The sequence below is a fragment of the Labeo rohita genome, chromosome 8 (genome assembly GCF_022985175.1).
Source record: "Labeo rohita strain BAU-BD-2019 chromosome 8, IGBB_LRoh.1.0, whole genome shotgun sequence".
Taxonomy (NCBI): domain Eukaryota; kingdom Metazoa; phylum Chordata; class Actinopteri; order Cypriniformes; family Cyprinidae; genus Labeo; species Labeo rohita.
The window spans coordinates 6469293-6484690 of record NC_066876.1 but is presented as its reverse complement, the minus strand read 5'-3'; the positions used below and the strand labels follow the sequence as shown (position 1 = coordinate 6484690).

Here is a 15398-nt window from a genome sequence, read left to right as displayed (position 1 = left end):
GTGTGTTAAAGAGATTTCACAGAAAAATGTGTCAGTTGTGATACTGTTTAGGGTTTGAAAACAGGAAAAAAATTCAGTCAGTTCACTCCGAGCTGAATCGATATTTTAACGTTTCCGTTCCTCTGTATTATTATTGTTCTGAAACTGGTTTGAGTAGAAAAAATACCGGTTAATAACATGATTATTATTTTTTAATCCTTTGCCAATAATAATAATAATTACATTTAAAAAAAAAAATTACATTCAAAAATAATGTAGGCTCAAATGCCGGAGAAGCTAAATGTTTTCCTTCTCTCCACAACAAATCCTCTGGAGTTAAGGCTATGCATTTAGGCTATAAAAAAAAAAAAAAAAAATTTTTTTTAATGTCTATAAAAAAATCTAAAAACAAATTAAGGTGATGCCTTCCTCTTTCATTCGGCACGAATCGAAATGTTTCCATATTCGCGATGCATCTGGATGCTAAAATATTATTTATTATGTAATAGGCTGTGTACTTCACTCACATCGACGTAAAAAAATCATCCTTCATATCGGTTTTATCAGCACAGTGAGGCGGTGGTTATGCTGAACGCAACCGATTGTACAATGGAGCACTGTTACTTTTATGTTTCTTTCACTGTCTCTTATTTTGATAATGAACAGGCTGCAATGTCGCAAAAATATGGTGTGCACGTGAGCCGTGAGGCACCGGCGTGATTGTCATACCAACACTGGTTGGTCATGCAGACAGAAGCAAGACATCATTCAAAACTGTCAAACTTTTGCAAAATTATAAAAAACGTGTATATATATATAAAAAAAAAAAAAAAAAAAACATTTTCTGCCATCTCGTTTTCCTTTCTGTGAACTTTGGATCATGTCACAATAAACTGAAACTCAGCAGATTTTTTTTCCTTTCATTTGGTTAATATCAATGATTTAAGTGGAATATTTTTGTGTATAGGCCTATATATTCCTTTTTATGTAAGCCTATGGTTTTCTTAGTTCATAGAAGCGCTGCAGCTGCCTGTGATCTGCTAAATCCATCGCACACTGTCCTCGGATAAACTCTAACGCTGGTGCATTGCTATTGTGACATACCTATGATGAGTTCACAGCTGAGCACGACCATTTCACTCGGTGGATACTTCAGTTTACATTTGCATAGGCTGTACTACTTGAATTTACAGCAAATTGAAAATATTAAATGGAACAATAAAATAACGTTATTAACGGGTTAATGGCCATTTTAAATTTACGATTCTGTTCGGAACTATAAAATTTGATTTCGTTTCTGTTTCAGGTTCTGTTCCTGTCAAAATTTTGTTTGTTTCCGGTTTTCGTTTCGTTGCTTGTACTGGTTTAGAGCCCTGAAGTGCAAATAGCCCGCCTTGTTAGCAGAGGCCATTTACGCTATCTCCACCCACCAATGCATGATTGGGCTAGTCAGCACTACAAAAGACGATTGTCAAATAACAGCTCCAGTGGTGCAGATGGTAAAGCGCGAGTCATAGTCTTTTTGACGCTAGCGACCCGGGTTCACATTCGCCTTTTGCCAAGCTTTTTTTGTAAGTCCCTTTTCAAATCTCGTATCACAGCGGAAAGGCATTTTTCAATAAAAATTAAGAAAATAATGAAAAAAAAAAAAAAAAAAAGGTATTGGGTTAGAGTAGGTGTAGGGAGGGCTTTTTGTCCTAATAAGGTGCCATCTATTATGTAATTTTAATAAAAAATTATAATTTACACTCTATGTTATTACATATTATTTTATAATGTACTACAATACTGAGGTGCAGATTATTGCCACTTTTTGCAGTAAGTATTATAAATTGCATAAAATCCTGCTATTTTAACAGTGTAAATAGCATGTATCGTTAAGAAAATATGCTGTTTTCACTTTTTCAAGAATTTATTACTGCATACATTGTTGCTGTATTTTGTCATTGTACTATATTTGTCATTGTGACTGAGCTACCAAACACACATTAAGTTCACATTGTATGCATAATTTTGCTGTTTGAAATTTTGTCACTCAAATCGTATGAACACTACTGTGTTTACTTTTTAAAGAAATTAATACTTTAATACAGCACAGATGCATTAAACTGATCAAAGTTTAAAGTAAAGACAGTTATAATGTTACGAAAATTCTTTAAAAAATGCTTCTGTTCATTGAAGAACCCCAAAAAAAGTATGAAAAATATTAAACAGCAAAGATGTTTTCAACATTTGATTAAAAAATGTTTCTTGAGCAGTAAATCGGCATATTATAATGATTTCTGAAGGATCACATGACACTGAAAACTGGAGTAATGATGCTGAAAATTCAGCTTTGATCACAGGAATAACTTGCATTTTAGAATATATTACAGTAGAAAACGGTTATTTAAAACTGTAGTAAGATTTCACAATATTACTGCTTTTAATGTAATTTTAATCAAATAAGTACAGCCTTGGAGAGCATAAGAGACTTCTTTTAAAAGCATTAGAACATCTTGCCAAAGCCAAACTTTTGAACAGTAGTGCATATGATGACTTAGATTTTTTTATTGAAAATGTTCATACAGGCAACACTGAAGACAGCCAACCTTGTATTTTTTAGAGGCTCCTCTAAAAATCGGTTTTGACACATACGGTAACAGCAGCTGTAAAAAACCTGAATTCAAGAGCATTTTAGCATTTGTTTTGATGCATAACTTACACTGATGTCATTGCTTTTCACCCTACAGCTTTGGACGCTGCCTTGAATGACAAAGTGAAAAAAGGCACCAAGAGAAAACGTGTGGTAGAGGACACCGTCGAGACGGCGAAGAGGCGCTCCGCACGTGTCCGCAACACCAAATGCAAGAAAGAAGAGAAGATAGACTTCCAAGAGCTCCTGCTCAAATTCCTCCCCTCCAGGTGATTATTTTAATATTAATCTATTCAGGGGTTTCGCTCCAAACTGCTGTGACCATATCAAGCAATGCACTATAAGACATTTTGTTGGTCATATGGTTTCTATTTTTGTTTTGTCATGCTGAGTGAATCCTAGCAGTGAAAACACATTAGATGAAATCTTGCTGCAACGTAGTTGTATATTAGACATCCTTAGAAAGCCACGTTGACTTGAGCTTTTTTTTTTTTTTTTTTTTTACAGACTAAAAAAGTTTGAAGATGATGAAGATGAGGAGAGTCTGAGTAACATGGACTCACAATGTGACAGCAAACCTGATTCTCAGTTGAACCGTGGATCCAACTCGTCTGAGTACATCGGTTCTATGGAGTCAGGTACAGAAACTGAAGTTTTCTTATTAGTACCTATTTAATTTCTTTCTGCATTTCTTTGATTTTTTTTTTTCTGTGTTCTTCATGGTTTTTCAGAGCGGAAGGAGGTCCATGCATTCCTGCTGGCGAACATGCAAAATGGAGGCATCCTTGAGCTGATGATGCGCTATCTGAAGGCGGTGGGGCAGAAGTTTCTGGAGGAGTGGCCGTCGGGCCTTGGCACAGTGGTGTTGGATCTGTTCAACTGCTGGAGGAAACACAGCGCTGGGCTGCCTAACCCACTACTTAGAGACTCCACCAACCAGCACATAAAGGTGAGCCGACTAGTCGATGGATTTGACACTTTGTGAGGTTCATGCCAGTACAGCTTTGAAAGATATTTATGGTTTTGTTTGCAAAAAAAGTGCTTTTTATTGTATTTTCACAGTTGGAATTATAATTCTTCTCTGCACTTTAGTAAATACTTGTACAAAAAATTGTACACAATTGAATCCAAAAGTTTACATACACCTTGCAGAATCTGCAAAATGTTATTTTACCAAAATAAGAAGGGTCATACAAAATGCATGTTATTTTTTTATTTAGTACTGACCTCAATAAGATATTTCACATAAAAGACGTTTACATATAGTCCACAAGAGAAAATAATAGTTGAATTTATAAAAAAAAAAAAAATGACCCTGTTCAAAAGTTTACACACACTTGATTCTTAGTTCTGTGTTGTTACCTGAATTATCCACAGTTTTTTTTTTTTGTTTGTTTTGTTTATTGATTGGTTTTCATGAGTCACTTGAACATGAACTGCCTGCTGTTCTTCAGAAAAAAAATCCTTTAGGTCCCACAAATTATGTTTTTTCAGCACTTTTGTGTATTTGATCCTTTGATCCATCTTTTCACACTGAGGGCAACAGAGGGACTCATATGCAACTATTACAGAAGGTTCAAACGCTCACTGATAATTCAGACGGAAAAATTATGCATTAAGAGCCAGCGGTGTAAACTTTTCGAATTTTAAGATCAGGGTAAATTTCACTTATTTTATCTACTGTGAAACATGTTAGTATCTTCTGTAGCTTCTGAAGGCCAGTACTAAGTGAAACAAAAAAAAAATGAAATTTTGGCAAAATAAGAAAAATGTACACATTTTCATTCCGTTCCAAATTTTTCACCCACTCACTTAATGCATCATTTTTCCTTCTGGAGCATCAGTGAGTGTTTGAACCTTTTGTAATAGTTGCATATCAGTCCCTCAGTTGTCCTGGGTGTGAAAAGATGTATTTTTCTTTTTACTTATTCAGTTATGCTTTTAAAATCCTTAAAAGCACAATATGCAAGATTTTTTTTTATTAAAATATCTAAAAAAAACACTACAACAGTGTTATATATTTAGCTGACTTGTGTACTTACATTTTCCCAAATGTTTCAAAGAATGTTTAAATCCAGTGAAATAAGCAATTTCAACTAGTGTAACAGACCGTTTCATTGCGTCGCCTGCCAGTATCATTATATACCCTTGATTTTCCAGTTTTATTTTGTAGAAAACATGGAAACCCCAAAGACACTTTAATATGTTATGCATTTTATTAGACAGGTGATGAACACACAGAATAGCATTATAACACAACTTTCAACATACTCAAATATAGTATGATAAAACTATGCTGTTTTACCTCAAATGCGCATGAACGGAAGGAGTGGAAGTGGTAGACTGTGGCATAATAAAAGCTCTGCTGCTTTTGAGTTGTGTATTGAACTCGTCCTCCATTAGAAATCAGTCCAGCGTCCTTGTTTCGCTTCCACAACTTTCAGCCCCGTCCTGCTTCATACTACAGTGACCTTAATAAGTCTTTAATACACTAGCTCATCCATGAACATGATATCTGCCCGAGTGCCAACAGATTGCATCGGCTGTGGGGATGAAGGCAACAACTCCCATGATTCCACACACAATCACGGCATCATCAAACTACACATTTGGTTCTTTGTTTGTTTTGAATATGCATCCTCTAGTGGCAAAAACTTACATGTTGTGCCTTTAACTAAACATAGTTTGATGAACAATTTTATTCCAGTAGTCTGAATATGTGGGAATGACTGAAAGAAAATTGTTGTAGGAACAAAAGAATGACTAAGAAGCGTGTTTATTCATCAGTGCATAGGAGGAAATGGCTACACGTGTTCTCTTAAAGGAGTTTTTTCCTCAGCGGAAGATCATTTGGCACATACACTGCTCACACCTGGCTGGATACAAAACTCTATTCATCATGCCACCTGAGCTTGCTGTATTTCTCCCAGTGGGTCTACTGAAAATCAGACAGAGGCAGATAACTTAATGAGTGTTTTTAGCAAAAACTAGGTCACAGACACTCTCTGTTATGTAAATCAACCTACACAGTTAACATACAAGACCAAATATAAAACATAAAATGAATGAAGAAAACAGTTTATCTTGAGCAAACAGGATTATAACAATTTAAAATGTTTTAAGTGTAATTAAAAAAAAATTATCAGAATTTTTAGGATCATTACTCCAGTCTTCAGTGTCACATGATTCTTCAGAAATCAGTCTCAGATGCCAATTTACTGCTTGGAAAATAATTCTTCTTATTATCAATGTTAAAAAACAGTTGCTTAATGTTTTTGTGGTACATTTTTCTTTGATATACATAGTAAAAACAGCATGTATTTGAAGTAGAAATCTGTGACATCGTTAAAGTCTTTTTAATGTCAATTTAATGTGTTCTTGGTAAATAAAAGTATTTATTTCTTTAAAAATATAAAATAAAATAAATATCTTACACCCCAAAACTTTGGTAGGTTAGTGTCAATTTAATGCATCTTTGGTTAAGTATTCATGTGTTGTTGTTTTTTTTTTTTAAAAACAAAACAAAACAAAACAAAACAATGAAATTAAGTCTTACTGACCTCAAACCTATGTGCCTGATAATTATATTTTTCTATCCTTGTCAACTGCACTTCACTTTTTTATTTCCCAGAAGAATGTCGCTTAGTCTAACTATAACATATCACTATGTACATATCAGATGCATGTAATAGATGTTTGCAGGTCTGACCAATACATCTACTAAAACATATATTGTCTGATGTAACAGGAAATGATGCTGATGTGTCTCTGCTGTCTGGAGCTACAGTTGGAGCAGAAGTCCATGATGAAGGGCAAGAACAGTAAGAACATCACAATCAGTCTGACATTTGTGTTGTGTTTGACAACAGGCACCTAAATCATGAAAAGGAATCACACTAATGTAATGTGCGTGTATTTACAGTGTCTCAGAGGAAGACCATGTCTGGTTCAGGAAGGAATTGTGAAGACGCTGACGGTCCAGAGACTCGCTTTCAGACTGATATATTCCTCCTGACCATGGCGGCCTCTCAGAGAGATCTGTTTGAAGACGATTGGCTCTCTTTTGCCGTCAGAGTTCACTGGCTCAAAGCACGATACCTTGCCTTTCAGGTAAAAGAGCTCAGTTTCTAAACACAGAATCACCAGTTGTATCATATTAAAACACTTGATTATCTTGAATTAAAGAAGTATTGAAGTTTTAATACTTGTGTGAAGTTTTTGCCCTGCACACATGAATATATGAATGTTAATGTGATGCTCTAGGGTGACATGGAGGAGGCACTTGAGTGTTACGACATGTGCATCGGTCTGCTAAGAAGTCAGACGAGTGAGATGGAAAAAATCACTATCCTCCTGCGCAACCTCAGCGTGGACAATGCCATCTCTATAGAGGAGGTACAGTATGAAAGAAATCAATGTCTCAAGACACTATCACCTCTGTTAGAGATTTCATTGAAGAGTCACTCTTGGAGACTCCAAGTGCTGTTCAGATATTTAGTCATTAACTACTGGAGTGGAAACAGCAACATGGTATTTCCACACGTTTGATCTTGTTAATGGTTCTATTAAAGATGACGGCTGAGAACGACTGGGAAAAAGAAAGAGAGAGCTCTTTAATTAATTAACGTTGTAGTAAAGTAGGTCAAACTATGACTCTCTCTAAAATAAATATATATGCGGATTTATCCTTGAACGTGCAAGAAAAGATTAGAAACTTTAAAATAGGTTTAAAATCGGAATCAGGGGTATCAAATAAAAAAACAAGTATTCATAATTAAATAGGGATGTAACATTATTGGGTAATTTCATGCAGATGTCAACCTTACCATGAAAGAAACCAAAGGTTACCAATGGTTTTTACTGTACTGGCAGCGCAGATGTCAACATTTGGTGGTTCAAATACCTATGTGAGGTCTCTATTAAAGTTTTTAAAGCATTTTTTTTTTTTTTAGTGAATGATTTTCCATAATCTGGTAAGTGCTATTTTCAGGCTTGTCACATCCATATCAGTACATATTCCTCATAGACACATCAAAATTAAAATAAAGTAACAATTTTATGTTCTGTGAAGAGCCATCACTTCTCTATTGGTTGGGTATTATTGCGTCTGATTTGTGCTTTTTAATTCGTAGAAATCCTACAAAGTATGTAGTCTCTCAAAAACGGTGTCTTTTTTTGTCACATCCATAACGCATGATTATTTTCCTTTTTTAACATAATTTTTTCAGAATTTGTTATTTTTTTTTCTGATGTTTAGACTCTGTCAACAAGGGTTTATTAACACATACATTCTCTAAGCATGCATATGTCACATCCATAACACAAAATATTACATCCATAATGCTGGATTTGCCCTATTATTAATACTGTGGTATAGCTATAGAAAACACACATGGTCACATGATGATATGAAATGCGGTCTTCTGGGCAGAAAGTGTATTTTAAAAATATATTTAAAGCACAGTATGGCTTAATTCCTTCATCAGATGCACATTTCAAAGCCAAGGCTGCACTTCGTTCAGGCGATCAAAAAAAAAAAAAAAAAACGTGTTAATTTGTAAGCATATTGCATATTTGCTTGGAGTCAATTGTTTCATTTCTGATAATAATGCAGTGAAACATGCCAAATTGTGTGGTCATTTTTTGGCCATGCTGTCATACAAAGAAATTATGATCACATGCAAAAACAAGAGAGGACCAACAAAATATTAATATTGATTATGTCAATGTCAATTTAGTGATAAGTGTTTAGTGACTTTCTCACCTCTATCGAGACTTTATTCAAAAGCCTAGCAACAAAATAAATTTCTTGGACAAACTTTATTTAGATTACAGCACTCTCCCACTGATATATATCTCAATGAACTCACCATTATGACCTCATCCTCATCAGATGCATTTAGCGACTGTTTTAGCTACTTTCAATTGAAAGCAGTTAGCAACACTGAACAGTGTTGTTTTTTGGTGGTTTAAGTGATATGAGAGGTCATTAAACCCCTCCACACATCACTTTTGGCCACTGTTGTGTTTGGTGGGGTTAGTGGAATGATATTTAAGGCCCTGATTACACTGTGATCATCGGTACATTGCTGCATTTTTATTTTATTTTATTTTTTTTAAGTTTTCCAGCAAAAAAATGTATTTCTGCAGTTAGATCATTTATTTGTAGAGTGGAATGAGATAATAGAATAGAAGTTTACTTTATTAACTTTCTTACTTTGTCAGTTGCTTAATTGCTTAAAAAATTGCTTAATGATTAAGTTTGTATCTTTTTATCAATTCCATATCATTATGTAACACCAATACATCATATGTTCATTGGAGAGTGTGTGTCTCCTCCTCTTTGCAGCCATCTTGTTACTAATAACTAGGTTAGGAGACCTCTCCAGCTCTCTTAAATAATTTAGGAGCTGAGACCTAGCCTTAACACTTAGGAACCTTTATGAATCACTCTTATTTTTAAGTCTAGGAATAAGAGTAAAATTACGAGGAAACGTTACTGCAGTCCACATTCAAATGATCTCTTTTAAGTGTAAAAATTAGGAAAGAAGTATTGTAATTTCTCTGCTGTAGTGTAAAGCAAAAATAATATACCTATGAAATATTCATTTTCATTTCATTTACACTGCAATTGTTTTATAATATATGGCTATTACTGTCATTGCTGTTTTTCAAGTCTTAATTTTTCCTTTTTTTTTTTTTTTTTTTTTTTTTTTTTTTTTTTTTTAGTAAATATTGCAGCAGTATTTGATCCTGGACTTCATATCGTGATATTATCATATTGTGAGATTTTGGTCAATCTGTGATATTTACTGTTCAAAAGTTTGGGGTCAGATTTTTTTCTGTTGAAAGAAATTATTACTTTTATTCAGCAAGGATGCACCAAATTAAAAATGACAGTATTATATACTTTACTGTTATTAATGACAGTATCAATTATAATTTTATATTATATTCTATTATTATTCTTAATTCTCTTTCTATATATTTTATTATTACACAACACCCTGATAATATTCTTTTAAAGTGATAGTTCACCCAAAAATCAAAATTACCCCATGATTTACACCATCAAGTCATCCTAAGTTTATATGACTTTATTCTTTCAGATGAATACAGTCTTTTGCTGTAGTGTGTCAGTAGGAAATATCAGATTACATTTCCAAACATTCATTTTGCCATTAATCGTAATAATCCAGTGAGATTTTTGTTTGCACAAGGAGTCTGACAACAGCCAGTGCTCTGCACAGACATCTGATCTCATCATCATCCAGTCTGTCTGGAATGACATGAAGAAACAGAACAAACTCAGACAGATTAAATCCAGAAGAACTGTGACAAAGTCTCCAGGATGCTTCAAGAAACCCACCTGCAAAGCTGCAGCACTGTTAAAAGTTTTAGGCACTTGTGTAAAATTGCTGTAAAATGAGGATGCTGTCATAAATAGATTTTCTTTATCAATTGCCTTCTATTAACTAAATGAAATCAACATTTGGTGCGACCATTCTTTGTGTTTACAGCAGCTTTTGCCCTAGGTGCACTTGCGCAAAATTTTTCAGGTAGCTTTGCAGGTAGGTCTCTTGAAGCATCTTGGAGACGTTGCCACAGTTCTTCTGGATTTACTCTGTTTCAGTTTGTTCTGTGTCTTCATGTCATTCCAGGAAGACTGGATGATGATGAGATTAGATCATTGTGGAGCACGTCACAAATTAGAAGTACAAAACGAGGATTTGTAAAGAAAAATGTTGGAGGATTTCAATATAAGCCAAGACGAAACTGGTTTTCCTTTGCTGGAAACAAAACTTGGTTCTCGCGAGACTAGCATATTCCAATAGCTTACGCTACGTCCTACACCATCCGCTGGAATGCAGATCTCTCGTGTATAAGGATACGAAAGAAAAGGCCCAGTTTTGCATGATATTGGCATGGTAAGGAATGGCATTGGTAATGATAAAGAAACTAAAATGTTTTCTTTTCATTGCTCTGTTTAGATTGAGAAGAAGTTGAAGTCTCTAGAGCGATGTCAGTCTCTGGAGGAGATCCAGAGAATGTTTGACACCGGAGACTACCAGTCTGTGGTCCGTCTGCTGCAGCCCACACTGAGCTTTGGCCACGGCTCGGCACGACTGAAACCTCTAGATTACATCAGCTCTGCTCCGGAGAGACCGGCACAGCTGCTACTGCTGCAGGTGAATCACACAAGCTTTCTCATTACCACTCTCTGGAAAACCTGTATGTATAATATATCACAAAGTTTTTATTAATACGTTATAAATCATTCATATTGGCTAATATTTATTTATTAATTATCTAGCTTTGTAATAAGCAGCATAATATACAGTCATTAATGCAAAATAAACCCCTTCATGATAATTCAAGAGTCCTCCACTTGGCATCTGTGGTTGTGATCACTCTGTCAGGGTTTACTTTTACGATAATGGCCAGCTGACTGTACTTTATCCCTTGTGAACAGCATGGTAAATGAAAAACATGATAATTTCATGTGTTATTTTATGTATTATGCTCTTTAAAGGATTAGTTATTTAAAGAAACATGAACAGGAATAAAATATGCAGGCAGAAAAGTTTACATTTTTGTCTGAACAATTTTATTTAATAATATAACTCTGAGTAGGCAAAGTATTTTCATGTATTATAACTGTGTTTACGATTATTAATAAGTTTGGTGTCAGGAAGACACTGAAGTGTCATGTCACACTGAAGACTTGAGTAATGGTGCTGAAAATTCAGCATAAAATTACATTTTAATATGGTCAAAAGTTTACATACACTGTTAATTATTTGACCAAAATAAGAGGGATTATACAAAATGCATGTTATTTTTTTATTTAGTACTGACCTGAATAAGATATTTCACATAAAAGATGTTTACATATAGTCCACAAGAGAAAATAATAGCTTAATTTATAAAAAATGATCCCGTTTAAAAGTTTACATGCACTTGATTCTTAATACTGTGTTGTTACCTAAATGATCCACAGCTGTTATTATTATTATTTTTTTTAGTGATAGTTGTTCATGAGTCCCTTGTTTGTCCTAAACAGTTAAACTGCCCACTGTTCTTCAGAAAAATCCTTCAGGTCCCATGGTTTCTTTGGGTTTTCCTTCTGATGCACAAGAAGGAGACATGATGCATTAAGAGCAGGGGGTGAAAACTTTTAGAATTTGAGGATCAGGGTAAATTTGACTTATTTTGTCTGGGAAACATGTTAGTATCTTTTGTAGCTTCTAAGGGGCAGTACTAAATGAAAAAATATAATATTTAGGCAAAATAAGAAAAATGTACACATCTTCATTCTGTTCAAAAGTTTTCACCCCCGGCTCTTAATGCATTGTTTCCTTCTGGAGCATCAGTGAGCGTTTGAACCTTGTGTCATAGTTGCATGCGAGTCCCTCAGTTGTCCTCAGTCATTGTATCAATCATACAGCCATTGTTGGAAAAGTTTCAAATACACAAAAATGCTGAAAAACCAAAGGTCATTTTTCATAAATTCAACTATTATTTTCTCTTGTGAACTATATGTAGATGTCTTTTATGTGAAATATCTTATTCAGGTCAGTACTAAACAAAAAATGACATGCATTTTGTATAATCCCTCTTATTTTGGTAAAATAATTAACATTTTGTGGATTCTGCAAGGTGTATGTAAATTTTTGACCTCAACTGTATATAAAAAAAAAAACAGTTGTTTTATATTGTAATAATATTGATGGTGTTACAGTTTTATTTTTAATCAAATAAATGCAGCTTTGGTGAGGGGGAAAAAAGATTTTTTTATGTGTTTGAAAGAAGTCTCTTACCAGCTCCAAACATTTGAAAAGAAGTGCATTGCAAAATATATAATTATGCATCATAAATACCTTTGTGCTGGATTGTATACAGGCTTCCAAGTAAAGTGTTACTGCATTGTCTCTGAAGCACATCATATTTTTCTTAAAGACATGTATCCGTGCATCAGTCCGATTCATATCAGAGCTTAAAATGATAGAGCCAGCATGTAAAAGCTAGTTATTATGGGAATAATGACTAGTTGTACTCAAAGTGTGCAATATCCCATTTGTCTTAAATGTGACACGCATGACCGAACATTTCCTCAACCCTCAATTCTGCAAAAGTGTTGCGTTTTCAAACACTTAACCTGTTGATCCCACATCAGTCTTTGTTTTTCTTTCTCCCCAGAGCTCCCTGCTGCGGCTGAAAGACTACAACTCCTGCCTCGAGACATCTGAAGTGTCTCTCAATGAGGCCATACAGCACTTGAACTCTGCATTACCCAGCAGCCCCACTGCCAAGGAGGAGTGGGTGTCCACCATCACGGCCCTGCTGAAGGGCATCGAAAGCTGCATTACGGACAAGCCTGAGCTGCTCAATCACACCCCACGATCCACAAATCTACCACGTCTAGCTAACAACCTCATACAGGTATGGGTGGATTCATGGGAGCGTGTTTGTTTCAATGCATTCATAATAAGAAATGTTTCTTGAGCTGCAAATCAGCATATTAGAATGATTTCTGAAGAATCGTGTTACTTGATTAATAGTTATTTCACAATATTACTGTTTGCATGATTACTGTTTTTGTTCATTCTCTAGTTGATAGCTAGCAGCATGGTCTTACCTGATGACCCCAAAGAAGCTCATTTCTCATCACTCTTGCCATGGATTCTGCTCTACCACCTCATCAAACAGGAAGAGGCTGCGTTTGACTGCATGCTGCGGCAGCACATCACTGATGAGGATGATGATGGTATGAATAAAGAGAGATGATAACATTTTAGTGTAGTGATCATCTTAGTGTGTGCTTAGCGATGTTGACACAGCTGTGTGTGTTTGTGTGCTGTAGAGGATGATACTCCATTGCTGCCCTCCTCCCTCATGCTTCTGAACACGGCGCATGAATGTCTGGGTCGTCGCTCCTGGTGCTGCAACTCGGATGGCACTTTACTCAAGTTTTTTGTGAGTGTCATGTGATATCATGCCGGCACACATTTCTCTGACATGTTTCTGTGCATCTGTAATCAGGACCTGACTTCTGTCATGCGTATTATGAATAATTTTAATAATTTTACTTTAAATTTTAAAAACAGATGGTATTATTTAATTCAATCATTTATTCTAAGCACAACTAAAATATTCAATGTTTTGGGGTGATTACGATTGTTGTCATGTTTTTAATGAAGTCTCATGTGCAAGGCTGTATTGATCATGTTTGATCAAAAGTACAGTAGAAACAGTAATATTTTTACGTTTTATTTCAATTTATTGTAATGTGATTTATTCCTGTGATGCAAAGCTGAATTTTCAGCATCATTACTCCAGTGTCACATGATCATTCAGAAATCATTCTAATATGACGATTTGCTGTTCAAGAATCATTTATTATTATTATCAATGCTGAAAACAGTGCTGTTTAATATTTTTGTGGAAATGTGTTACATTGTTCAGGATTCTATTCTAATTCTAATGAACAGCAGTAATTTGAAATAGAAATATTTTGCAGCTTTATAAATGTATTTACTGTCACTAATAAAAAAAAATCATTTCTTTAAAAAAAAAAAAGTACTTTTCCCGATGTTGTATGCATGTTGTTATAAAGAATGCATATTACAATTGAGGTGAAAAGTTTACATATACCTTGCAAAATGTTATTTTACCAAAATAGGAGGGATCATACAAAATGCATGTTATTTTTTTTATGTAGTACTGACCTGAATAAGATATTTCACATAATAGATGTTTACATATAGTCCACAAGAGAAATGACCCTGTTACAAAGTTTACATATACTTGATTCTTAACCCTAAAACAGGCAAGTGTTTTAATATTTTATATATATTGGATTTTATGAGCTGTATCTCCCAGGATACTTTGCACTTTTAGGGTATAAAAAACAGCCCAAGTCATCAATAATTCTATGATTTGTTTGATGCTAACAAATATTTAATATTAAAAATATGCTGCATGTATGACATATCTAAGTGTCCTAAAATTGAGACACAGACATTTCTTGTAGTTTCACATTTCTGAAGTGTCTCGTCTTCATTCTCAGGGGTGGGCAGTTCCACCTCTTGAGATCCACTGTCCTACATGGTTTAGCTCCATCCCTAAACAATAATGTAACGTAATTTATGTAACAACATATACTTTTTTTATGTAATCTTGAAGAGTTTTCAGATGTGTCTGATCAGGGTTGGAGCTAAACACTGCAGAATGGTAGCCCTTCAGGAGAAGGGTTGGATACCCTTGTATACCATAAAATGAGCTGTGTGAAACCCTGCAATAAAAAAATATAGTTAAAAATGCCAAGATGTAGTTTTACATGCAAGTATTTGCACAATTTTTAAATGCAAAATAAATAGAAAGGGGACTGTACAGGGGACCCAGAGGCCAGGAGGACCTATAAGGCTCTTCCCCAAGGGCCCCTGGCCCTGGAATGTGATTTGTACCAAGGGGGATCCACTCCCCTTGATGCGTTTTATAATCCCTATCCACACCCCAACCCATCCTTCTGAGAGATTTTCTGTGATTGCTGTGTATTTTCTGTGATTTCTTCAGAAAAATTCTTTAGGTCCCACAAATTCTTTTCCAGCATTTTTATGTATTTGAACTCTTTCCAACAATGACTGTATAATTTTGAGATCCATCTTTTCACACTGAGGACAACTGAGCGACTCATATGCAGCTATTACAGAAGGTTCAAACATTCACTGATGCTTCAGAAGGAAAAACAATGCATTAGAAGCCAGGGGGTGAAAACTTTTGA

The 15398-nt window shown here is 34.8% G+C and overlaps 1 protein-coding gene across 1 annotated transcript in view; it reads left to right on the top strand.

Moving 5' to 3' along the window:
* Nucleotides 1-15398, top strand: part of cabin1 (calcineurin binding protein 1) — a 124554-nt gene that overhangs the window by 6421 nt on the left and 102735 nt on the right. The window contains exons 10-19 of the mRNA XM_051117010.1: nt 2712-2883; nt 3122-3252; nt 3346-3563; nt 6363-6435; nt 6537-6724; nt 6878-7009; nt 10606-10803; nt 12815-13057; nt 13229-13382; nt 13479-13591. Of these exons, the coding sequence (XP_050972967.1) occupies nt 2712-2883; nt 3122-3252; nt 3346-3563; nt 6363-6435; nt 6537-6724; nt 6878-7009; nt 10606-10803; nt 12815-13057; nt 13229-13382; nt 13479-13591 (1622 nt within the window). The remainder of the gene's footprint in view (nt 1-2711; nt 2884-3121; nt 3253-3345; nt 3564-6362; nt 6436-6536; nt 6725-6877; nt 7010-10605; nt 10804-12814; nt 13058-13228; nt 13383-13478; nt 13592-15398) is intronic.